The following is a 22,833-nucleotide window of genomic DNA, read 5'->3' on the forward strand; positions in this document are numbered from 1 at the left end:
CGCGGGCAACGCGCGATGACAGAATGTGGAATCTGTATGCCAAGGGAGTGATCGGCGGTGATCATTGAAGCTAGCTGGAATTGAATGGCTTGGCGTGAATTTGTCTTCGGCTAGACCTTTTTCTGGGGTCTTCATGTGCCAAAATTGGAATTTAAAGGCTCCTAGCGTTGGTGGGTTATTTTTTGAATGCTATTCCCCCCCCCCCCTTTTTTCTCTTTTCTGTGGCGAAATGGGGGAGAAAAAGGGGTCATTCTTGACCAAGGAGATTTAAGACATTTCCAACAATTGCTTTGCGCGTTTTTATGATGGTTTGAGTTGGTATTATCTCCTTGCTCTTGGCAGTTTTACCCCTTTGATAATGATAAGACTTGATGTTATCCATGTCGTCAGTAAGGGTTATACTTTGCCTCTAGCCTGTTCAGGTAATATGGACTACACTTGATTAACAAGCATTATTTACACAATTCAGTAGTGCGAATATTGCTTATCGATCTACTTTACGGGTAAAAGAAAGTAAAAAAGCCCCGGCACTTTGCTTATCCCATTGCTACCATTGATTTCCGAATCCCTGTTTGACGGGAAGCGGATACCCGCGTGACTGACAGTTGGAACTCCATAGCCACTTGGCAAACATTCAATACCCATTTCTTCCGGATACAATACCAAAACAAGGTCCGTCCTTCTTGAACATGGCCTGAAGATCCTGAGTAATAATTTCAGGAACTTCCCAGGCAGCGAAATGTCCACCGTAATCATATTCAGTCTGCTGGACAACAGGACCCAATCCAGCAGCCCAAGTACGAGGAACCACAATGATTTCACGTGGGAAATGCACAAGCCCCAATTTAACATTGGGCAGATACTCCCTGAGCTTATCGTGGGCTAAATCCTTACCAGGCCGAGCGTGAAAGCTTTCATAATAGATGCGAACGCTAGCCTCTGGGCCTGCCACCGAAAACCAATAAATAGACACCCAAGTCAAGATCTCGTCTTCAGTCCAGGGGTAAGAATCCGACCAATCGTGAAGTTTCTCGTAGACCCAGCCTAGCAGTGCAACGGGACTATCTGCCAACGCTGTGCCGATTGTTTGGGGCTTCGTACTTTGTAGTAGGTTGTATCCGAAGCCTTCTCGTTGAAACCATCCAGATCGCTGTCGGCCATTTTTTTCGTAGGCGCTGTATGGTTGAATGCTATGTTGTAGAGCTAAGAGTGGATTCGAGGTCCACTTCGGCGGCAGAGCGGCAATCATGTTCAGGTGAGAAGCTTTGCAATGCTCTGGGTATAGATGGCCCATACTCCTAGTGATGAAATGACCTAGATCTCCACCTTGCGTGACTGTCCATGACATTTGTACGTCAGAATGTTTTCAGGGAAATACTTAAACTACCATATTCGGAATACCCAAGTTTGGTCATGAGTTTGTGAAACGTCTCGGCATACTGAGCCCAACCGAATCCGCGCTTTGTAACCCCAGAAGAAAAACCAAAATTGGGCAACGAAGGTGCCACAACGTGGAATGCTGGATTTTTGTCATCACCATGTAGTAGTGGCAACAGCTTCTTCACCTCGATAAATGATCCCGGCCCTAATTGAAATTAGATTGTCTTTAAATTGCATACCCCGCAATAAGCCAATACCTACGAGTACGGGAATGGCATTCTTTACAGGGCTAACCTGATGAACGACTAGACACATGTCAGTTCAGTATGGATATCACATCTTCCACGGTCCTCACAGTGGATATCCAGTATACCGAATCCGTCAACTTCAACTTCGGTGTGATACTGGGGAAGTTCATTCAACTGAGCCTCAGCTTTTCGCCAGTCATAACGATCTTTCCAATATGTCACCAGTCGCGCTATGTCTTTGGCAGGAACACCAAAGTCCCATGAATCTTGGTCTGGAGATTCAAACTGGGTGGGGAGTTTGGCCCAGGTAAGGCGTTGCTTGAGCTCCTGTAGAGCAGCATCAGGGACGGAGATCGTGTAGGGTGTCGGTTGGGACATCTTGGGTGATCAAATAGAACGAATTCAAGATCTTAACTAGTTAAAACACTCAATTTAGTCAGCCAGTTGGAGTGCATGTTGAAGTTTAGTTCCAAGGTTCAGTGGCGGGTATATCCTTCAATGATGCGGAGTCCGCAGCTTTGACCTCGGAAGTATTGCATCACCGTATTGGCCTTATAAGAGGACCTCAGGATATCTAGGTGTTACACATACAAATAGAGAAATTTGGACATGTATGTCATGTTGTTGTCATCAAGTAAGTACATGCAGATTTCAAGGCTATGTATTTAGACAACGATATGTATCGTTGCATAGAAATAAATGTTATGGGATGATACAGGTATGATAGTCAGCCTTGATCCTTTTCCTTTTCCTTTTCTTTACTAGTACCGGCTAGGGGTGCTGGCGGTGGAGGTGGGTTGCGGAGAAGGGGACTTCCTTCACTCAGATCGCACACATAGCCATCTTCGTCCACACCGAGGTGTAAGCGCTCCATATCATCCGCCTGCAGGGGGGTCAGGTTCATGTTGAATGCTGCCTTGACCAGATCTGACTGCGAAACCCTCTTTCGGTTGCTGACTCCCTTGCTTTTAGTGGATAGGCGGCAAACCATCTCGTTATTGATGGCGGTTTGAACTGCAGGGTAGTCAAGCCCAGTTGCCAGTATCTTGCTCACTTTTTCGGACATGGTGGCAGTACGCACACGATTGAAGAGCGCCGCGGTATTCAGAAGTCCCCACTGGTGGGTCGCACGCTCTCGGACCTTGCTGATCAGATGCTCCTTCTTTTTCTTGCTATCGACTAGCTTACGAGATGAGGCCCAGGTATCATGAAAGCCTTCGAGGTCCTCATGTCCTTGCCAGAATTCGCCATCTTGTACAAAGGTATGTAGTTCATCGAGATTGTCTTTGCCGGCCTCCTTCTTCTTACTCTTCTTCTTCTTCTTCTTCAGCTGGCCGGAGGGACCAGAGGATGAAGGTACCGGTGTGCCTTTGTCAGTCACAACGGAGGAAGAAGATGATGCCTCCCGTTCAGTGTTGGGAGTTGGCACCAAGGAAGTGTGCTTGCCAGTTTTGGACTTCTTCTTCACTGGACCAGAAGGGCTGGCGCGGCTGGAGGATTGAGGCACTGGGGTGCCATTCTCACTCGCGATTATGGAAGACGATGATGTCCCGCACTCAGCGTCAGGGGTATCCGTGTGTAGCGAGACAAATTTATTCTCCATCTTTGCCGGGTCAGGTGGGTTAGAGGGGCTAGTTAGTGGACACACTAGAGTGCCATTATCAATACCGGTGATGACCAAGGAAGAGTTCTCACATTCCACATCTTCGCGACGGCGCTTACCACTCTTAGGAATTTCAGCGTTCGAAGGGTCAGTAGAACTTCGCAGAGGTGAGACATTTGAGCATCCTCGAATTTGCAAATCTCGCTTTGTCAGACTCTTATGTATTGAAGGGCCCGTGGCCTTATCCACCGGATGAGATGATCCGTTGCTTTCGTGAGAGAGCCATTCTTGCAGTTTGGTCTGAATGATCGATAATTCATCCCGAATCCTCACCACTTCTGCAGCGAACGTTTTCATCGCATCATTGATATCCTTCGCAAAATCCCCTTGCTCGTCCCTCAGTTGGCTGCGAAGTGAGACTATCTCCTCAGGCAACCCAAATGTCCGCCGAATCTTGGGTATATCCTTTAATGGATCAAGTTCCTTCCATTCAGTTGCCCAGGTCTGCAATTCTTCCAGAGAGACCTTGAGTATCTGAATTTGCTCCGTTAGGCTAGCGAATCGTGGATCTAACGTTTCAGCCAGGGTCTTCAACTCAGCAGAGAGTTGATTACTCTGATCAGTCAGCTTCATAACGTCGTCCGAGTGGTCATCAGCAAGCTCTTGAAAGGCGGTAGACAGCGAGTTGGAACTTTCCTGCAACTCATTGACATCCCGAAGCTGTTTAGATATGCTTTCGGAATGCGATCCCTGAACTTGTTGTAGTGGAGCAAGTTGATCCTTGACGAAAGCCTCAACCTTTACCAGTATCCTTTCAGACAGTGATGTAACATCAGCATCCAACTTGTTGATCCGTTCTTCCACAGGTCGAATTTGACTCTTGATGCTATCGTCGGATTTTGCCAGCATATTATCTGGCATTGATGAACATTCCAACTTGTCGACCCGACTTTCCACGTTTGGAAGTTCACTCTGGATGACATTTTCCAGCTTTGCCAGCATTTCATCAGGCATTGATGAAGATTCCAACTTTTTGGTCCGATCCTCTAGGGCTCGCAGGTGAGAGCCGTACATCTCGAAAAGAGCGTGAGACATCTGTTTTACTAAGCCCTCGGTGTTGAAGTTGTCGTATCGCATCTCAATCGAGCGAAGTGCCACCTGGAAAGATTCGAGCCTTTTTACCCATGGTTCCAATACAACAGCATGAGCCTCAGCAGCCGCATCTACTACCAATTCTTTCATACGGGCATCAAGCCTAGAGTAAGCAGTCTCAAGGGCGGCAATCCTGTCAGCCCATTTGTCTGGCCCTCCATTAGCCTTCTGGTAAGTGGCTGCCTCTTGTCGCGAGATGTCGATCTGTCGCAAAATATCAGCCTTTTCATTTTGAAAGTTGCCAAATCTCTTGCTCAGATTAATTGCCATCGTTTCGGTATTGGTCAATTTGTATTTTAGAACATTGATCTCCGTTTCATTGGATTTAATGGCTGATTCAAGGGACGCGAATTTGGTACTGTCCATCTTGGATTTTAGAAGACCAATATCCGCTTCGTTGGACCTGGTGGCTGATTCGATGCTTTCGATCATGGAGAATCTTTGCTCGACCAGCTCAAGGCGCACTTGCAACGCTGACTCCTGTACAGAGTTGGTAGAAAGGAGTGTTGACCCATTGGGAGGAGTTGCCGATTTGTCGAGATTTTCCTTTACTGTGGTCACTTCTCCTGCAGCCTGTGTCGCCTTTCGGTGAGCTTCATTGGCCTTCATTTCGAGCTCTTTCAGATTATCCGGCAAGCTTTCCCAGGCCTCAGGCATGGATTTCAAGGGCAGTTTCGTGTCCCCATTGTCAAGTCCTTTCCTCCAATCTTTGATCTCGCCGATTTCTTTTCTGAGCCCATCAATGTCTTTTTTCTGCTCACCGCTGCTTTTCAGAATGCGTGATATTCGAGTGGAATATTCCACGACCGAATTTTGAATCTGGGCCGGGAAATTAACGCTCGGCTGAGCTACCGAAGTGGCTTGTTTGAGCTTATTGACCTCCACTTCCAGCTCGTTGATTCTCTCGATTTCCACACGAGAGGGCTGGGCAGGTGGAATGGGCTCCGTGAGCTTAGATTGGATCGGGGTTGAGAGAAGATGCTGGTACTTGGCAAATTCAGCGGTCACTTGCTGACAGATATCCTGATGCTGAATCAGGGACTGGTTAAGCCTGGCTCTATTGTTTTCCCTCTTCTCGTCCATATGATGGAACATATCTGTCGTGGCCGGGTACATTTGCCTCATCATCTTTGCCCGATCGCTGTCTCGCTTCGCTTGCGCGGTAATGTCGTCCAGGCGTTTCTTCTCATTTTGTTGATTGAGGAGATTAAAATGTGATATATTGAATTTTGACAGCAATGTCAGGAGATTAGCTGCATCCCCCTCCGCCACGGGTACATTTTGAGGGTCTGGTCCTCCAGAGGCTCCTGCAGTGGCTAGATGAATATCAGCACTAGATTTCGATCGTGATACATTTGACGAAGTAGATAGTGGCGGAGTGGAGGCTGAGGCTTGAGTAGGATGTGAAGATGAGCGAGATAGTGAGATATTGATGGCCGGGCGAGGAGGTCGGCTGGCCAAACGGGGATCAGTTGCAGTCGGTGGGAGAGGAGTAGGCACATTCATATCCATCTTGTTGATCGAGCTGGTGACTTGAGTGTTATGATTGGCTCATGGTATTTTCAAGTCACGCAAGCAAATACAATGCCGAATTAGATTGACTAATGAGCCATATGAAGGCTGATATGAAGCTCTCTGACGAAAAGAAGTTCGAGTCGAAGATTTTGTATCCCGTACTCCATAGGTCAAAGAGGTGTAAAGATTTGAAGGCGGGAAGGTGCAGGACCAACAAACGGGAATTGCCCAGTAACTTGAAGAAAGAAAAGAATGGTAGATCACCCGATACAGAGGAAATGTGATCAGTCTACTGTTTGACATTTGTTTGTTCCCTTTCTCTTGAGCAACTCCCATACAAGAAGGAGTCGCGACGCGACCGCCGGCGCTAAATCAACGTTCAAAGAAAAACATACTGCCAGGCGGTGAGCTGGAATCTTCCCTTCCCAGGCTGTTTCTTCCGCAGCTTCACCTTCGATCAACTGCTCTTTAAACTTCATCCCGAAAGTGAGACGGAGACTTTGTGGGAAATACTCAGTGATAATGACTGCTGTAAGCCTGACTCCTTTTTAGGTGCCATTGGGCTTTTGACTAACTCCAATTTCAGCCAATTTCCACCATCGCAGAGAGCAAGGAGCTCCGGGGACTGAACCTCATCGCCGCCCATTCGCATATTAGAGGTCTTGGTGTCGATGCCGACTCTTTACAGCCCCGAGGGGCCTCCCAAGGTCTGGTGGGACAGGAAAAGGCTCGCAAGGCTGCTGCGGTGATTTTACAGATGGTGAAGGAAGGCAAGATCGCGGGTCGCGCAGTCCTGATCGCAGGACCTCCTAGCACCGGAAAGACCGCCATTGCGATGGGCATGGCTCAGTCGCTTGGCCCTGATGTGCCTTTCACAATGCTTGCCTCCTCAGAAATTTTCTCGATGGAAATGTCCAAGACGGAGGCCCTTACCCAGGCCTTCCGCAAATCCATTGGAGTCCGGATCAAGGAAGAAAGTGAGATCATTGAGGGAGAGGTCGTTGAGATTCAGATTGACCGCAGTGTCACTGGAGTAAGCATGACCTTCATATTTTGACCTATCGACTGGTTGCTTACGGTTATAGGGAAACAAACAAGGAAAGCTCACGATCAAGACCACCGACATGGAAACGATTTACGACATGGGCACAAAGATGATTGATTCGATGACCAAGGAACGCGTGATGGCTGGTGACGTTATCTCCATCGACAAGTCTTCCGGCAAGATCACCAAGCTTGGCCGGTCCTACGCTCGTTCGCGCGACTACGACGCCATGGGTGCCGACACCAAATTTGTTCAATGTCCGGAGGGAGAGCTGCAAGTGCGCAAGGAAATCGTTCACACAGTCAGCCTCCATGAGATCGACGTGATCAACTCGCGGTCCCAAGGATTCTTGGCGCTCTTCTCGGGTGACACGGGCGAGATTCGCAGCGAGGTCCGAGACCAGATCAACACCAAGGTGGCTGAGTGGAAGGAAGAGGGCAAGGCGGAAATCATTCCAGGTGTCTTGTTCATTGATGAAGTACACATGCTCGATATTGAGTGCTTCTCGTACATTAATCGTGCTTTGGAGGCTGAACTAGCACCCATTGTCATCATGGCCAGCAACCGTGGCCAAGCTCGCATTCGCGGTACCACCTACACCTCTCCTCACGGCTTACCTCTTGATTTTCTTGACCGTGTTGTCATTGTCAGCACCGCGCCATACTCGGGCGATGAAATCCGCCAAATTCTTGCTATCCGTGCCCAAGAAGAAGAAATTGACTTGTCCCCAGATGCCCTGGCCCTTCTGACCAAGATTGGCGAGGAGTCAAATCTCCGTTATGCCAGCAACATTATCACTACTTCTCACTTGTTGAGCCAGAAGCGCAAGGCCAAGGAAGTCAGTGTTGACGATGTCCAGCGGAGCTTCCGACTATTCTACGACCCGAGCCGTAGTGTCAAGTTCGTCAGCCAGTATGAACAACGCTTCATCGGTGACCAGGGCGCAGTTTCATTTACTGTAGGCGCCAACGGTGATGCCATGGAGCTTTCATAATAATTTCTCTTCTGCCCATTTCTTTGCCATGTGTTCGCCGGGGGACGATTTAGCGGATTGAAAACTACACTGGTTTCTTACTTTGTTCTTCTTTTTTATCGCATCATATGATGTATGAATAGGACTGGCGCTTGTCGAGGTGATCTTTTATGTTTATGAACTTTTTATACCGGAGAATCGAATTGAGCCCCGTTGGATTTGATATTTTACACGAAACTAACCGTGGAACTCCACGGCCCTGTACTTCCAACCTGGCGAAATTCGACTCCTTCGCCAAAGTAACCGGCACTATTCCATGAAGCCATCATAGTGCTATCGTAGGGCCCGTGAGCATCGCCTCCGTCTCGGGCATCTGACCAACGATATTCCCACATCATGGGGGTTTCGACCTGCGCGTCACCTTCTGAAGGTGGGTCTACCCAGTCCTCGCCGGTCTCGTTGCGATACTGCCTGGTTAGAAGCTCACGCTCGGTGTCGAAGATCTCGGGTTGGTCGCGGCCCATAAGTATATCGGCGGCACCGGTGATGTCATCAATTGCCTTTCTCCGCTTGGCTTCGTCGGGATTTTCGTCGGTCATCTCAGTGTCTTCAGTGTTGCTCTTCTTGTTTTTCTTCTTGTTTTGCCATTTGGGCTTACGCTGCAGACCCTTGCCTAGTCGAGCCAGAGCTTCCAATATTGTTTCTCCGCGCTCGAGGTGTAGAATAATAGTCTTCAAGACATCGGCTGTCAACACACTGTCATTCATGCGGTCCTGCTCTTTCCGGTCTGATTCGCGTTTCGCTGCGGCATCTTTTGCCTTTTGGATGTCCTTTTTAGAAAGCCCGTCCAGCCATGAATCGTATACAGCGTCTGGATCAACGGCTTTGCGGACATAGTTCCCGGATTCGTCGAATTGACCTTCTTCCTGTTCTGTCCTCATGTTGAAGGCATCGAGCAATGGTGCATGCTTCTTCTTTCCACCAGCGCCAACCTCCTCGTCCAGATCCTCATCGATCCTGGCGCGCTCCTCTTCTCCAACATCACTCCCACTGTCTTCATCTTCTTCCTCATCGTCGATCTCACCAGGAGCTTTGCTTAGATCGGCGCGTAGTGCCTTTCCACCTTTCGAATCGGACTCCTGGCCTTCAATCTCGTTGTCGCGCAGGAAGCGAACGGACTTTTTTTTGCGCGAAGCTTCATCGTCATCCTCTTTATTCTCGTCAAAGTCATCCTGCAGTTCTGCGAACATATCGTCGTCGTCATCAGCATCCTTTGCGATCTTTTTTGATTTCTCTTGCTTGCGCGCCGAGAACCCTTCGTTGTCACTGTCCGAATCGTATCCGTCGAGATTGACTGCTTTGCGGCGCACATTTTGACCGCGCCGACCGATCTCATCGGCATCTAAAACCGCATCCTCTTCTGGGGCGTCGGCTGCAAGTGCGGAAGGGTTGCGAAGGTCGAAACGAGGTTTCTTGTTGTCGGGGGAGTCGTCTTGATCATGATTTGTGCGGGCAAAGGATTCCCCTGCTCTTTTAGGGCGTGGGAGAGAGCTTGCCATATTGAAAAGGCAAATATAATGCGAAAAACGGACTTGATGGTTTAGTTTGCAAGCTGTGTCGCAGTATGAATGCCATTTGCATCCGGGGTCGGAACGGAAAATCAAGCCGGAAGCCAAGTTGCGTCACTCGAATCTCGGCGAGTTGCAACTCCATTGGGTACTCGGTTTCTTTCACCACCCTTATCTCCACAACTTCAAAAGTCTCTTGGTCTAACTTCACGTGTTCTATTCGATTGATCTTGAAATTATGGTGAGTAGAGAACTGAGCTTTATGCCATGTTTATACCCTTTGCAATAGCTTCTAACAGCTCCAGTTCCGACCTGATTACTGGTCCGACGACCCCATGGACGGCATTATGGGAGGTGGCATGCTCCGAGGAGGGGCTGCTGCTCGCCGTTTTGATGAATATTATCGATGCTACCCTGTCGCGATGCTTCCTGGCCCCGAGAGAGAGAATGTCAATCACGGCGGCAAGGTTATTATGCCTCCTAGTGCACTAGACAAACTTACCCGCCTTCATATCACCTATCCCATGCTCTTTGAGCTTCACAACGGGGCCAGAGAGAGAATGTCACATGCTGGTGTCCTGGAATTCATTGCGGAGGAAGGCAAAATTTATCTCCCATTTTGGGTGAGTGTCGGCTCCAGCCTGGCTAGAGACGTTAATGCGATGTTGAATCCATCCTGACTAACCTGATTATAGTTGATGCAAACACTACTGCTTGAACCTGGCGATCTGCTTCAGATCAAGTCCACAGATCTTCCTCCCGGTCAATTTATCAAGCTCCAGGCACAGTCAACTGCAATCCTCGACATTAGTGACCCAAAGGCTGTCCTCGAAAACGCTTTCCGCAATTTCTCCTGCCTTACCAAGGGTGACGTTTTTACATTCGCCTATAACGAGCAGGTTTATGAAATGGCAGTTCTAGAGACGAAGCCCGCAGGCTCCAAGAATGCGATCTCTGTCCTGGAAACCGACCTGGAAGTTGACTTTGCCACTCCAGTTGGATACGAGGAACCACAACGTATCAGCGGTACCAGCACTCCGGGGAGCGTGGTCAAGCTTCCCGCCGGTGGACTTCTGCACCCCCACGGCACCATGGCGCAAGCTATCAACTATGCCGCTATCGCTCCCGATTCTACAGACGCTGCTGCTGGTGCCCGGGCTACATCCTCCAACTTTTTGTCTGAGGGACAACGCCTCAACGCAAAGAAGGGTAGCAAGGCGCCTACTCCGAAGGCTTCTACCCCCACACCAGGGGCCACAAATCCCTCACACCCGCCGCCAGTGCGCAGAACTAACGGCCCCCAACCACTTCGTCTCCCACCCAACCAACTCTTCTTCGGCTACGAACTCAAACCGGCAAAGCCTCGCGATGAGAATGGACAAGTTGTTATCCCCGAGGGTCAACCCACATTCCAGGGCATCGGTCAGACATTAAGAGGAAAGAAGAAGGACCTCGGTGGTTCGGCCACTCCCACATCTGGCAGCGAAGCCGAGAGCCAGAAAGGCAAAGGGAATAACAATGGACGAACTCTGGGAAACAGCAAGCGTTAATACATCTGATGATCCTTATGAAAATGAAAATTGCCCGGCAAAACCCTCTAGACGTGTGGCGGGGATCATTATTTCGGCATAGCGAGGTCGGCGTTCCTGTGTCGCTCTAAATCAAGTTATGATTTTTATGGTTAACATCATTATGAATTTTCCCTAAACAGTAACTTGAATATATGTAAATACAGTAATTCTAAAACATTGAAATAGAGAGCAACAGCAGCATCTCACACGGCCCCACTAGCCCGATCTTCACTCCCCGCGTTTATTTCCGGCAAGCCAAGACATCAAAATCAAGGCACCTTCACTATGCCAACCCCCGAGTCTGCCCTATCAGCTTTTAACAAGCTCAATGACTCCGTCTATATCTCGGATCCCACTGAGCTCCTAGAAAACAACAACCCACCTCTAATCGTCCTTGCATTATGGATGAACGCCGGTCCAGCCGCCCTACTCCGATATGGAAACCAGTACAGGCGCATGATTCCCTCCGCTCGCATTGTGATGCTCCGTTCCACGACCAATGACTTCTACTTCGGTTCGAGCGACACCGCTCAGGCTACCCAGCTCGGTCCCGCTGTGGATGCCTTACGCACGTTCGCCGTCCCCGGGAACCCGGTATTCATCCACCTCTTTTCCAACGGTGGCATGTTGAAGACTTCTCAATTGATGCGGGTTTTCAAAGACATGACCGGTAATCCACTACCTGTCTCGTCGATGCTTGTGGATAGTGCCCCTGGCGTGACGAGTATCCAGTCCGCTATGAACGCGATCTCTTTCCAGCTTCCGCGGTTCTGGCTCTGGAGGCTACTTTCCAAGGCTGCCTTGTGGGTATTTTTAGTTTCTATGGGTGTTTATGGAAAGATCACCAATACACCGAATCCGGTCACTGTTGCTTGTGAGAGGATTAATGACAAGGATCTTTATCAGGCTGCTGGGGAGGGTCTGGTCCGTTATTATGTTTACTCTGATGCGGATAATATTGTTCGCTCGGAGAATGTTGAGGAGCATATCAGGTACTCAGAATCATGTGGCGTTGTTGTGCGTCCTGAGAAATTCCAGGGTGCACAGCATGTTATGGCTATGAGGACGGATCCGGAGCGGTACTGGGCTATTGTCGATGAGTGCTTGAAGCTGGGTCAGTCGAGTTGAATGGCTATTTGGGAGGATTGACTGGCATGTATTTTTTGATCTCACGGATGTCTGAAAATGATCATCACTGTACATATGCACATCGTTTTTGTAAATAGACTTGAAAAAGCATCTAGATGATGGCTATCATATGGTAAGAGTTTGTACCGTACATAGTACACAGTCTTCATGTAAAGAATTGTTGACAACAGGAGCTGCGGAGTTTTCAAAGCAATTTGTTCAGTCACTATGACCATCATCTTGTTAAGATTCGGTATAATTTGGTCCAAATTCATGGATTACTAACTTTTTGCTTTGCCGGAAGAAGGTTCCGCACCTTTGGCTCAGCCTGGCAAGAAACGACAGTAATGCATCATATTGAATTATAAGCCGGAGTTCCCGAGACATTTCACCGAGCTTCTTCAGAGTCATCATTTTGCTTCACAAATCTCTTTCAACCCTGTGAGCTACCTCTGCTCGTCATCATCTTATAGTATCAATTACCCAGTCATTCAGTTGCTGTGAGCTTTTGACCGGCCATCTAAGCACTGTCTACTTAATTGACCACAAGTACTGGTTCGAAGGTCTTTCATCAGGCTGCTTTGATCAAACACCAAGATGTTTCAACACAGTGCAAATGAGCAGGCTTTCCTAAAAGCTAACCAAAACCAAGACTACCGCTTCAAACTTCCCGGATATGGCCGGCCATTAGACTACTTTCCAGTGGAGAAGAATATCTATGGTATCGAAAGTCGTAGCATGTTTCCATCTGTATTGGACGACAGAGATATCGAAAATCAATACACGGAGTATGTCGACCACCACCTTCCCGCTATGTACAAGACTAGCTGACCTATACAGGCTTCCCGTGCTAACGCTTCGAGAATTGGCCATGATGGAGGTAATGGAACAAATTACTGACATCCCGGAATGGTGGAAGAAGGTACTTGCAACTCAACTTTGACATGGATCGGTACTCAACTGTAATAGATCTACGACTCCAACACGGCACAAGAGTGGAAGAAAATGGCGCTCGACAGAGGCGACATGATCACCAAAAACATGGCCCAGTGGATCATCGATGAGCTTAAATACAAAGCTATGATATACAAAGTGAACGATGCCGTGTCTCTCTACAACGGCGACGTCACCAAATCCGACTCAAACGTCCCTCCCTCCATTGTGAATGATTTGAAAGAATCAACCCAGGTCTTGGAATATCAGGATGAGGAGCTGAAATTCTTCCATCCCGGAACTCTCGCAAGCCAGCGTGATCTCCTCTCCGTGGTACTCTACCCACTCGTGTACGGAAAGAGCCGCATCCTCCCAGACAGACTGATCGGTCTCAATGACGCCCTCCGCCACGCCGGACAAGGCGAGATCGTCCCCATTCCAAACGAAACAGGAATCACGCGCGAAGACATCGCCTGGCGCGTCTCCGATCGAGCAGACATCTCCGTCCGTCCCTACAGCCGAGCCTTCCAAATGCTTCCAATGGATTTGGAACTCGGCGACGATGGCCGCTGGCATATCGCCTCATACATCAACAACCTGCACCCGGTCAGGCATCGCAATATATACAATATCATCGAAGCGGCTTTCAATTGCATGATCCCCCAGTGGAATATGACTTTGACCCCGCTGAAAGATATGTTGCATTCCCGGGCCAGAATCGAGTACAGCAAAGCGGAGTACTATCCCGCCCCTAAGGAAATTGTTGATCAAGCGCCTAAGATCCAGGAGCGGGAGGCACAGAGCGAGTTCGATGAACGCTTTGACAAGTGGCGAATGGAGCACTACAGTGCTGTACAGCCTGATGTTGATCAATTTGTTCCTTGGGCTGTACCACCATGTATGATGTCCCAGCTGGCTGAGGATCTTCCTGCCTCGGTGCGCATCGAGCAGAGTGTCAATCTGAATGAACACTACAAGGATCGCGGATTGCAGGTAATCACCCGGATCATGCCCGTGGATTTGACCCCTGAAGCACCCTTCTATGAAACACCATGGCACGTAGAAGGACAGATGGTAAGTCTGCCCCATCCCGATCGCACACATCTAACCCATACAGAATGAACACATCTGCGCCGCGGCATTTCTCTTCTTCGACAGCATAAACATGGAAGAGCCATTGATGGAATTCCGCAACATAGTAGAGGTAGAAACTCTGAGCGAAGTCGACCACGAGCCCGGCGACTTCATCTGGCTGAAACAGGTCTTCGGGATGGAAAATGGCGAACCGGCTGTCCAGCGCTCGGGTGCAATCCGTTGCCCTACTGGTCGTGTCGTTATGTTTCCCAGCACGATCCAGCACCGGATGACCAAGTACGAGCTGACGGACAAGACGAAATCGGGTTCGAATCGATGTCTCGTGTTTTACCTTGTTGATCCGAATATTCGGATTATTTCTACCGCGAATATCCCTCCCCAGCGGCTGGATTGGACGCTTGAGACTGTTGAGGCGGAGGGGCAGAATCTGTCTTCTGCTATGGAGCAGTTGGCGCTTGCGAACAAGGAAAAGAAGGGGAACATGCCAATGTCTTTGACTGAGGCTTTGGCGAATAGAAAAAGCTTTCTGGAAGAGTTGATTGAGTTCATGCGGTATCAGCAGGTTGCGATGGATTCGAAGGTGTTGATGCTTTAGTTTTGCGGCCTTGTTTCCTGTTTCGTGTTTCTAAATTATTGATTCGTGTGCTGGGGTTACTAAAGTTTGATTTCCAATGACTACGGAGTATAACGGTTTACGTAGTTCTGGGAACTGGGTAATTCTCAAATCGCCGCGCTATGCCATTCGTGAAGAAACTATACATGAACTAGACACCACTAATTCTTCTTTTGTTTTTCCATAACACCATATCCAAGGACCATCAAACCCAATCCTATCTAACTCCTTAACGGCCCTTCATCTCGGGAAACTCGTCATCGAGCTTCAGGCGGGCAGCAACGTTCATACTCATCAGCTCCTGGATCAATAGCTTGGCAGCATAGGGGATGACCATCTTAGAAACAGAACGAGTTGACTTGCATCCGGGGCACCAGCCCAAGAATCCCATGAAACCACACTTCTCGCAAATATCAACCTCGTGACGATCGGACGAGATCATGAGACGCTCTAGCAGAAGTTGACTGGTTCCGTAGGCAATCAGACAATCACGCTCCATCTCACCAAGACGAAGACCACCATCACGCGAACGACCCTCGGTAGGCTGTCGAGTCAGGGTGGCCTTGGGACCACGTGCACGCGAGTGCATCTTATCTTGAACCATGTGCTTGAGCTTCTGGTAGTAGATAGGACCCGTGAAGACATAGAAGGGGAGCGGTTCACCGGTGATACCAGAAGTGAGGAACTCTTTACCACCATAGCTGAAGCCGTGGTCGATGAGGGTTTGTGATGTCTCTTCGATGGGTGTTCCACCGAAACAAGTACCATAGCCGTGTCGACCAGCAAGAACACCGGCTTTACCAGCGACCAGCTCCAGCATCTTACCGACTGTCATACGAGACGGGAAACCGTGAGGGTTCATGATAATATCGGGGTTAATACCGGATTCGGTGAAGGGCATGTCCATTTGGTCGGCAATGATACCAACGACACCCTTCTGTCCGTGGCGAGACGAGAACTTGTCACCGACCTCGGGACGACGAGTCTGGCGAGTCAGCACCTTAAGGAGCTGAGTCTCACCCTCGGTGGCGGAGAGCATGACCTTGTCGATGTATGCCGGGTCAGGCAACTTGTATGACATGGAGGCAGGGTTATAAGAGGTGGTTCCAGTGTCGGAGCCCATAATTCCGCTCGTGTGGGCCTGGTCAGGGGTGACCTTATTGATGTAAACCTCACCCTGGCTCACCTTCTCACCCACAGCAGCCAGACCGTCCGCCTCCAGCAATGCGTGCTTGCGAATAGGAGCGTCGTTCTCATATTCAGGAGGGTTCAAGCGGTCTTTCATTCCGTTCGGGTAACTCTTGAGGTTCGTGACGTATTTCTTGAAGACCTGGCAACGTCCAAATCCACGGTCCACCGAGCCCTTGTTCAACACCAAAGCATCCTCAATATCGTAGCCGGAGTAACTCATGACCGCGACAGTGGCGTTTTGACCAGCGGGAAGTTGGTCGTATTTGACAAGCTCAATCGTTCGTGACTTGACCATGGGCTTTTGTGGATATACCATGAGGTAGAGAATAGAATCGATTCGCTGGTTTTGATTCGAAGCAATTGCACCAATAGCTTGCTTACCCATAGCGCATTGGTAGGTGTTTCGAGGAGATTGGTTGTGGTGAGGGTAAGGAATAAGCCCAGCAACAGCACCAAGGACAGTGAAAGGCTCAACTTCGAGGTGAGTAGTGGCCTCGGTAATATCCTTCTCGTAGATGGAGATCAAGGAATCGTTCTCCTCGTTCACATCAAGATATTCAACCAGGCCCTGTGCAAGGAAATCGTCGAATGCCATCTTGCCTTCGCGCAGCTTTTGCAGGTGGTGTCGACGGACTCGGGATTTGCCATTTTCAACAACAATGAGTGGTCGGCAGATGCGACCATCGTCGGTTGCAACGTGTACAGCCTGCTGGTGGTGATTGATGTAAATACTGACGAACTCCGAGATTCGCCCCATGCGACGAAGTCTGCGGAAAGAGTTGAGGAAGTGTTTGGGCCGTCTTGTCAAAGCAGTCGGTGTACCGTTGATCGAGATAGTGTAAGTTCCTTTCTTATACAGTTCGATACCGCTGACGGTGGAGATATCTTCGGCGCCCAGCATGAAGATCAAGTTTCGTACTGGACCCTCCTCGTCGTTGGTGGTAATGTGTGTCATAAGGGCCAAGTTTTTGACCAAACCACAGGCCTCTCCTTCGGGCGTATCCGCAGGACACAGCATACCAAATTGCGACGGCTGAAGGGCACGAGGACCAGAGACCTTTCGCGTCTTCTCAAACTGACTGCTGATACGAGTCATCATACCAAGGGCAGCAATGTAACTCAGACGACTGAGGACGTGCGTCACACCCGCACGCTCCATACGGAAACGCTTCAAGCTCCAGTTACCAGTGGAAATGGCTCGGTTCATGCCCTGGGTAATGTGGTGACCGTGCATGCTCATGACACTCCACGCGTCAAATTGTTCTGCTCTGTTGCGCTTGTTCAGGACCTTGTCAATGTTCAACTTGATGTCAAAGCAGAATTTCTTAAAAAGATCCTCGAACAAGAGAGCAAGCATCTGACCTGCCAGTTCCAATCGTTTGTTTCCGAGATAATCGCGGTCATCAACCATTGACGGGTCGTTCTTAGCCATCAAGACACGGCGGGCCATGTGAGCGACATAGATTGCCTTTGGTCGGAAGTTCATATCCTTTACCTCAATATGGGATATAATGACAGATGCGATGGCTTCCACCGCCTCTTGCACATGGGTCCGGCGGTATGCGCCTGTCTTCCGGTTGATCTTGATTCGAGAACCCATCCAATCCAGAGCCTGTTGTTGGGTGAAAATTCCCAAATTGAGCGCCTCCTCGAAGTTGATGGCGAAGTCGTCCTGGTATTGGCTATCATCACCAGCCACCATCTGGAGCATCTCTTTGTCGGTATGGATACCCATGGCTTTCAACAACACAACGATCGGCAGGTCTTCGCTGAGGACGTTATGCTTCACGTAGAGTCGTCCCTTCTTCAGAACGATGTAACTCTTAGATTTACGTTCATTGGAAGAACTATTAAATGTTAGCTATGTCATGCGATGAAAACAGGGCGTTTCTTATCATACCTGGTTACCGAGGCCTGGACAATGTCTTTCTTAGGGTCGGTTTCGACGATAATTCTGTTTTTGCTGAGCTGCTCCTGGACCAGAATGACCTTTTCTGTTCCATTTACAACGAAGTAGCCACCAGGATCCAATGGACATTCATTGAGGACAGCCATCTGTGCCGGTGTCTTATCTGCCAAAACACACTTGGAACTGCGAAGCATGACCGGCATCCGACCAATGGCAACACCTCGTCGAACAACGCGTTGGCGACCACGGACATACTCAAAGTCGATCAGAATTGGGGCGGCATAGGTAGTATCCCGAAGCCGACACTCCTGTGGTGTGATATCCGACTGGAAATCTATCCCAGCATCCTGAGTCTCATCTGCGCGGCGAGGCGATCCCAGCCAAATATTTGTGAAGTTGACGTAGAAGTGGTGGTCAATGTCGCTGCGAATAACACCAGCTGATTCCACGATCTTTTTCATCTGCACCTCCACAAAATAGTTGTATGAGTCGATATGCTGCTTCACCAAACCCTTGACCTTGAGGAATGCGGGCAGCAGGTTCCATTTGTCTTTCGCGGTGTCGATAGGGTCGGTGAGTGACTTGTCGTAGTAAAAAGGTTCCAAGAGCGCATTGAAGGGATCTCGGTGCTTGTACTTGACATAATCGTCGTCTTGCACAGCGGTAGGCATGGCCGGTTGAGATACGGAAGGGCGCTTGGATGTTGAAGAGTCCGCTGACTGACCCGCCTGTTTTTTTGGAAATAATACTGATTAGAATAGCTGTGCCTAGATCGGACAGTCATGGGCAACGCGCGGGGAAAAAAGTTTTGTTACCTCAGAGGGCCGACGACCCTGGCTGGCCGCAGCGGGCTGTGGCCTCCTACGAGGCGGCATTGTGGCAAGGGAACTATTATTTGGAGATTTTCACTCTCCAGAGATCTCAGGCCAATAAAATGTTCGGGTTGAATACTATCGCAAGATGCATCACCAGCATGGAGGGGGAAGAGAGAATTTGGAGAAGCGCTTATCTAACCAAAGAGCTATCCGTTAGCGTCGACACCTGAGGCGTGAAGTCTGGATGTATAAGCGGAAGCCATAAGACCAACATCAATCTATTGATTGAAACCGACTTTTGTTGCTCTAATTATGGTACTCGAAAATTGAATGTGAATCTAGCATCCAAATCCAGAAGACAAGTTGAATTGGCCGGGAAAATGAAGTTGGACTACTTTAGATTGTGTCGTACATATAGCCTATGTATATGTATGCTTGACTGCCGAAACTAGTTAAATGCACTCGGGAGCCCAATTTAACCGTGCTCATAAAACATCAATCTAATTAGGGCACCTGGACATAAAAAAACTAGCTCTATTCCATTAAGTTGCTTTGGGCTTGGAATCTTGAAATTTTATCCACTAATCTGCCAAAGTGGGCCCAAAGGATCTTCATTCTAGTAGGTCTTACATGATCTAGTTACCTGGTCCGTACTCATAATTAAGATCTTAAAAAGGAAAACACGGCCCATTCTTGCTCATACAGTCTTGAGTCAAAGACGGTAATGAATTTCCGGTAATCTCCAGATATATCCTCGGGGTATTCATGCAAGTGCCGAGATTAGGCAGTATTATTGCGGCGGCTATCATGTCACTCCACCTATTCATTTCCACCCCCGTCAAAAGCACTTAAAGAGTGGGGTAGAGAGCTGGCAGTGTAGCCGCCCGTATCTTTTCAGATGATTCCTTCTTGTCCTTCCCACAAGCTTCCTCATCTCTCTATAACTAATTACTAAGAACCCTGTTCTACCTCACTTCAGAAAATTTTGTCAAGTACACTTGGCTAGTCTATTTTCCAACCAATATGAACGAACCAACTCATATTATAGATCCAGACGGCGAGGTGATCATGATATTGCGCAATACGGACTATCCTTTTGCCGATGGGATTGAAGGTGAACCAATTCAAGATTCTGCCTTTTTTCAACCTTACGCTGAATTTGAGCCTGCTCCTGAACCTTCCCCCGAACGTGTCTCGAACCATCTGAGCCTGTCCCCGAAGAACATCTTGAGTCTACTCCCGCAGAAGATATCGAGCCCGCCCCCGAAGAGGATCTTGAGCCTGCTCCCGTAGAACCAGCCGTCGATGAACCCGCTGCCCAGATCATTTTCCGCATCCAAGTCTCCGCGAAGCATTTGAGTTTTGCATCCCCAGTCTTCAAAACGATACTTAAAGGTGGTTGGAAGGAAAGCATAACCTTTTTGCAGAAAGGTACAGTTGAACTCACCGCAGAAAGCTGGGACGTCGAGGCACTTTTGATTCTTCTTCGTGCTATACATGGCCAATACCGCCTCATCACCCAAAAATTGACTCTCGAGATGCTCGCGAAAGTTGCTGTCATAGCCGACTACTAAAAATGCAAGGACGCTTTATTCATCATATCAGATAAATGGATCAGCAACCTGGATGAAAGGATCATTCTGTCAAACCGCCGAAATCTAATCCTGTGGATCTGGGTATCTTGGTTCTTCCAACTTCCTGGTCAATTCAAAGACTCGACATCGGTCGTGATGTCAAGGAGTACAAATCTTCTTAACGGATCGGGACTCCGATCCCCGGGAAGATTTTTGGTAAGTTGAGGATATTCTTTCAACAGCTTGGTCTCTAATGTCTTTATAGAATCCATGAATCGAAGCAGACTAGAGGCTATCCCTAAATTAGTTCTCCTCCTTCATGAAACACTGAAGGGGTTCCTTAGTGGGAGTCGAGGCTGCTGTTTTCAGTGTCGTTCCATGATGTATGGGGCTCTTAGCATACAGATGCAGTCCATTAATCTGCTTTCATCGAAGCTTGAGCCTCCCTTTGCGGGTTTATGTTATGGATATCTCACTCAGAGTGTATTATCTTTCGAATCACCGACCTGGCATAACGCGAGGAATAAGCCCCCCCACGGTTGCTATCAGTCATCTTGCTCATTACTCTTTTCCGGCTTGGAGGAAAATATCGAAGTGTTGAATCTAGATACTTTTCAATAGATATGGCACATCTACAGTGAACATTTTCAGTTTTACTGTCACAAAGTTTGTCAGAAGATATTTGACCAGCGCAAACCGCAATTGAATAAATCTGGATGCTATCTTTGACATATATTAGTACACAGTATTCTATTCCTCTAATCCCAATTGAGCTATGGGATGCTTCATTATCCATACCCCTCCATTACTTGGGTATATCGCAGTAGATGTCGACACACGTTCGACTACCAGCTCTCGACTCTACCTTACTATCCTTTTAACTTTCATTCCTCTGTTCTTCTTTCCAGCTCGCCACTTGTTATTTCGAAAAGCCCTACGAAAGCTCTTTGAATACTTACCTAGCACGGTAGGAAATATGGTAGGAGACTAGCTATGACTGATTAGGAGACTGAGTAGGTGAATAGCACAGGAGGTATATTAAGAAATAGTTGATCTAGGCGCTGCGCGATTCGCGCGATGGAAAGTTTCTACATACGAACAAGCACGGTTTGGGCAACAGAGAGTATGTCCAAGTTGAATCTATTTCGACTCTAGCAACTGTATACCTATTTCCAAGGGACGCTATGTTATCATGGGTACAATTGTGCTTTAGGACACAAGTTTTTTCTGGTAACGAAAGAAAATAGAGATCATTAAAAGAGACAGGGATTACTAAATTAGTAACCTTGCATTAGTAACCTGTTTCACAGTGGCCAATGTGCTGACAATGTGATTCGCTGGCATTTGTCGCCTAGACAAAAAGCCACTGGCTCATCGAAATGGCGAATAAACATAGATTAGGTATCCGTGTGGCAAATACCTATTCTAGTTACACCTGACCGCAACTTCCCAGCCGGATTGTTCGAATGTTTAAAGTTGCCACCAAAACCACAGTAACAGTGCGTTCAATGCCAGAAATGACAGTATGTCTCCGAACCCACAATAGAATTCCATAAATCGTATATGGGTACTTTCATGCAGGCGGCTACGTCAGGTGCGGGCTCCATAGGCAATCCACAGACAACAATCACCCGAATCAACTCAACAGCAAAGCAAAGACAAATTTATGTAGTACACGTGGCAGATAGTAGAGGCGGGCCGGAATGCAACCCTGGTTTCTTTGTATCAGTACAGAAGAAAATATTATCGCGGCTATGATTCTAGACGTACCTTCACGTTGACAGGGATTTGAACCGAGAGCGGGGCATTCCGCTTCAGGAATGATTTGCCAATGGGTCGATAACCCAAAATTTGTTGCATATGGAAACGAGTTGAGCTTATATCAGACGATCCCCGTGACCTGTCAGTACCGATATGAAGAATAGTGTTACCATTGTAAATTAGTCGAGACACGGATTGGGCGTTGGGCATGAAAGACCAATATTTGGTTCCTTTGGGCCTAAAGAACGCCAGGTTTGAACGCGGATGAATCCTTCGGCAATCGGACTAGTGCCCAGGTCTTGCTATCCTGGTGTATATGTCATATCTTTGGCGATGCTGGCATTATGAATCTACAACCTTAGGGCACAGACCTTAGATTTCGAATCGAAAACATTTCCAGCCTTATGATCAAATTAGATTGATGTGAAGATCACTCGCGCGTGGAAATCAGGGTACGAGAGAGGGGCAAAAGGTGGTCCGTGACGATAAGCGATCCGTTCTCCGAGGGGGAGATTAACTGGGGTTCATTTGATGCAGGATCTCCACAATCAGTGATGGTATGCTCGTCATTCGGTGGATCAGGGGCTCTAAAGGACAAGATCAGCACCAATGGCTTGTATCATGTTCACCGCTCATCTCGCCAGTCGAGTCCTTATCGGTGGGAGGAAAAGAGGACTATTTGATTCCCCTCCCCCTCCCAAGGAGGGAAAAGGGAAAAGGAAATTATATTTGAACTATTGTAACTAAAGAAAGTAAAAA

General features: G+C 48.4%; 9 protein-coding genes across 9 annotated transcripts; 5 read left to right on the plus strand and 4 right to left on the minus strand.

Annotated features, from left to right (window-relative positions):
• Window positions 1-634: 634 nt before the first annotated feature.
• N7520_008207 (epoxide hydrolase) lies at window positions 635-2,006 on the minus strand (the record flags this gene model as incomplete). Its single annotated transcript, XM_057142141.1, has 4 exons — window positions 635-1,335; window positions 1,388-1,585; window positions 1,620-1,685; window positions 1,736-2,006. 4 exons carry the CDS (start codon window positions 2,004-2,006, stop codon window positions 635-637), a joined length of 1,236 nt encoding a protein of 411 aa, XP_056996147.1.
• A 349-nt stretch (window positions 2,007-2,355) lies between these two features.
• Window positions 2,356-5,895, minus strand: N7520_008208 (uncharacterized protein; the record flags this gene model as incomplete). The annotated part of the gene is made up of 1 exon (XM_057142142.1): window positions 2,356-5,895. The coding sequence occupies one exon, from the start codon at window positions 5,893-5,895 to the stop codon at window positions 2,356-2,358; it is 3,540 nt and encodes a 1,179-aa protein (XP_056996148.1).
• Window positions 5,896-6,420: 525 nt separating this feature from the next.
• On the plus strand, window positions 6,421-7,937 carry rvb2 (RuvB family ATP-dependent DNA helicase reptin; the record flags this gene model as incomplete). Its single annotated transcript, XM_057142143.1, has 3 exons — window positions 6,421-6,429; window positions 6,485-6,931; window positions 6,984-7,937. 3 exons carry the CDS (start codon window positions 6,421-6,423, stop codon window positions 7,935-7,937), a joined length of 1,410 nt encoding a protein of 469 aa, XP_056996149.1.
• Window positions 7,938-8,143: 206 nt separating this feature from the next.
• On the minus strand, window positions 8,144-9,475 carry N7520_008210 (GYF domain-containing protein; the record flags this gene model as incomplete). The annotated part of the gene is made up of 1 exon (XM_057142144.1): window positions 8,144-9,475. The coding sequence occupies one exon, from the start codon at window positions 9,473-9,475 to the stop codon at window positions 8,144-8,146; it is 1,332 nt and encodes a 443-aa protein (XP_056996150.1).
• A 247-nt stretch (window positions 9,476-9,722) lies between these two features.
• Window positions 9,723-11,034, plus strand: N7520_008211 (polyubiquitin-binding protein UFD1; the record flags this gene model as incomplete). The annotated part of the gene is made up of 3 exons (XM_057142145.1): window positions 9,723-9,725; window positions 9,790-10,107; window positions 10,180-11,034. The coding sequence occupies 3 exons, from the start codon at window positions 9,723-9,725 to the stop codon at window positions 11,032-11,034; spliced, it is 1,176 nt and encodes a 391-aa protein (XP_056996151.1).
• A 306-nt stretch (window positions 11,035-11,340) lies between these two features.
• Window positions 11,341-12,183, plus strand: N7520_008212 (uncharacterized protein; the record flags this gene model as incomplete). The annotated part of the gene is made up of 1 exon (XM_057142146.1): window positions 11,341-12,183. The coding sequence occupies one exon, from the start codon at window positions 11,341-11,343 to the stop codon at window positions 12,181-12,183; it is 843 nt and encodes a 280-aa protein (XP_056996152.1).
• A 597-nt stretch (window positions 12,184-12,780) lies between these two features.
• N7520_008213 (DUF4246 domain-containing protein) lies at window positions 12,781-14,806 on the plus strand (the record flags this gene model as incomplete). Its single annotated transcript, XM_057142147.1, has 4 exons — window positions 12,781-12,971; window positions 13,024-13,105; window positions 13,153-14,190; window positions 14,234-14,806. 4 exons carry the CDS (start codon window positions 12,781-12,783, stop codon window positions 14,804-14,806), a joined length of 1,884 nt encoding a protein of 627 aa, XP_056996153.1.
• A 247-nt stretch (window positions 14,807-15,053) lies between these two features.
• Window positions 15,054-18,799, minus strand: N7520_008214 (DNA-directed RNA polymerase III core subunit RET1; the record flags this gene model as incomplete). Its single annotated transcript, XM_057142148.1, has 3 exons — window positions 15,054-17,862; window positions 17,916-18,652; window positions 18,740-18,799. The coding sequence occupies 3 exons, from the start codon at window positions 18,797-18,799 to the stop codon at window positions 15,054-15,056; spliced, it is 3,606 nt and encodes a 1,201-aa protein (XP_056996154.1).
• A 963-nt stretch (window positions 18,800-19,762) lies between these two features.
• N7520_008215 (uncharacterized protein) lies at window positions 19,763-20,313 on the plus strand (the record flags this gene model as incomplete). The annotated part of the gene is made up of 2 exons (XM_057142149.1): window positions 19,763-19,853; window positions 19,961-20,313. The coding sequence occupies 2 exons, from the start codon at window positions 19,763-19,765 to the stop codon at window positions 20,311-20,313; spliced, it is 444 nt and encodes a 147-aa protein (XP_056996155.1).
• Window positions 20,314-22,833: the final 2,520 nt, after the last annotated feature.

The sequence above is a fragment of the Penicillium odoratum genome (genome assembly GCF_028828045.1).
Source record: "Penicillium odoratum strain IBT 22623 chromosome Unknown utg000005l_segment0_segment0, whole genome shotgun sequence".
Lineage (NCBI taxonomy): Eukaryota > Fungi > Ascomycota > Eurotiomycetes > Eurotiales > Aspergillaceae > Penicillium > Penicillium odoratum.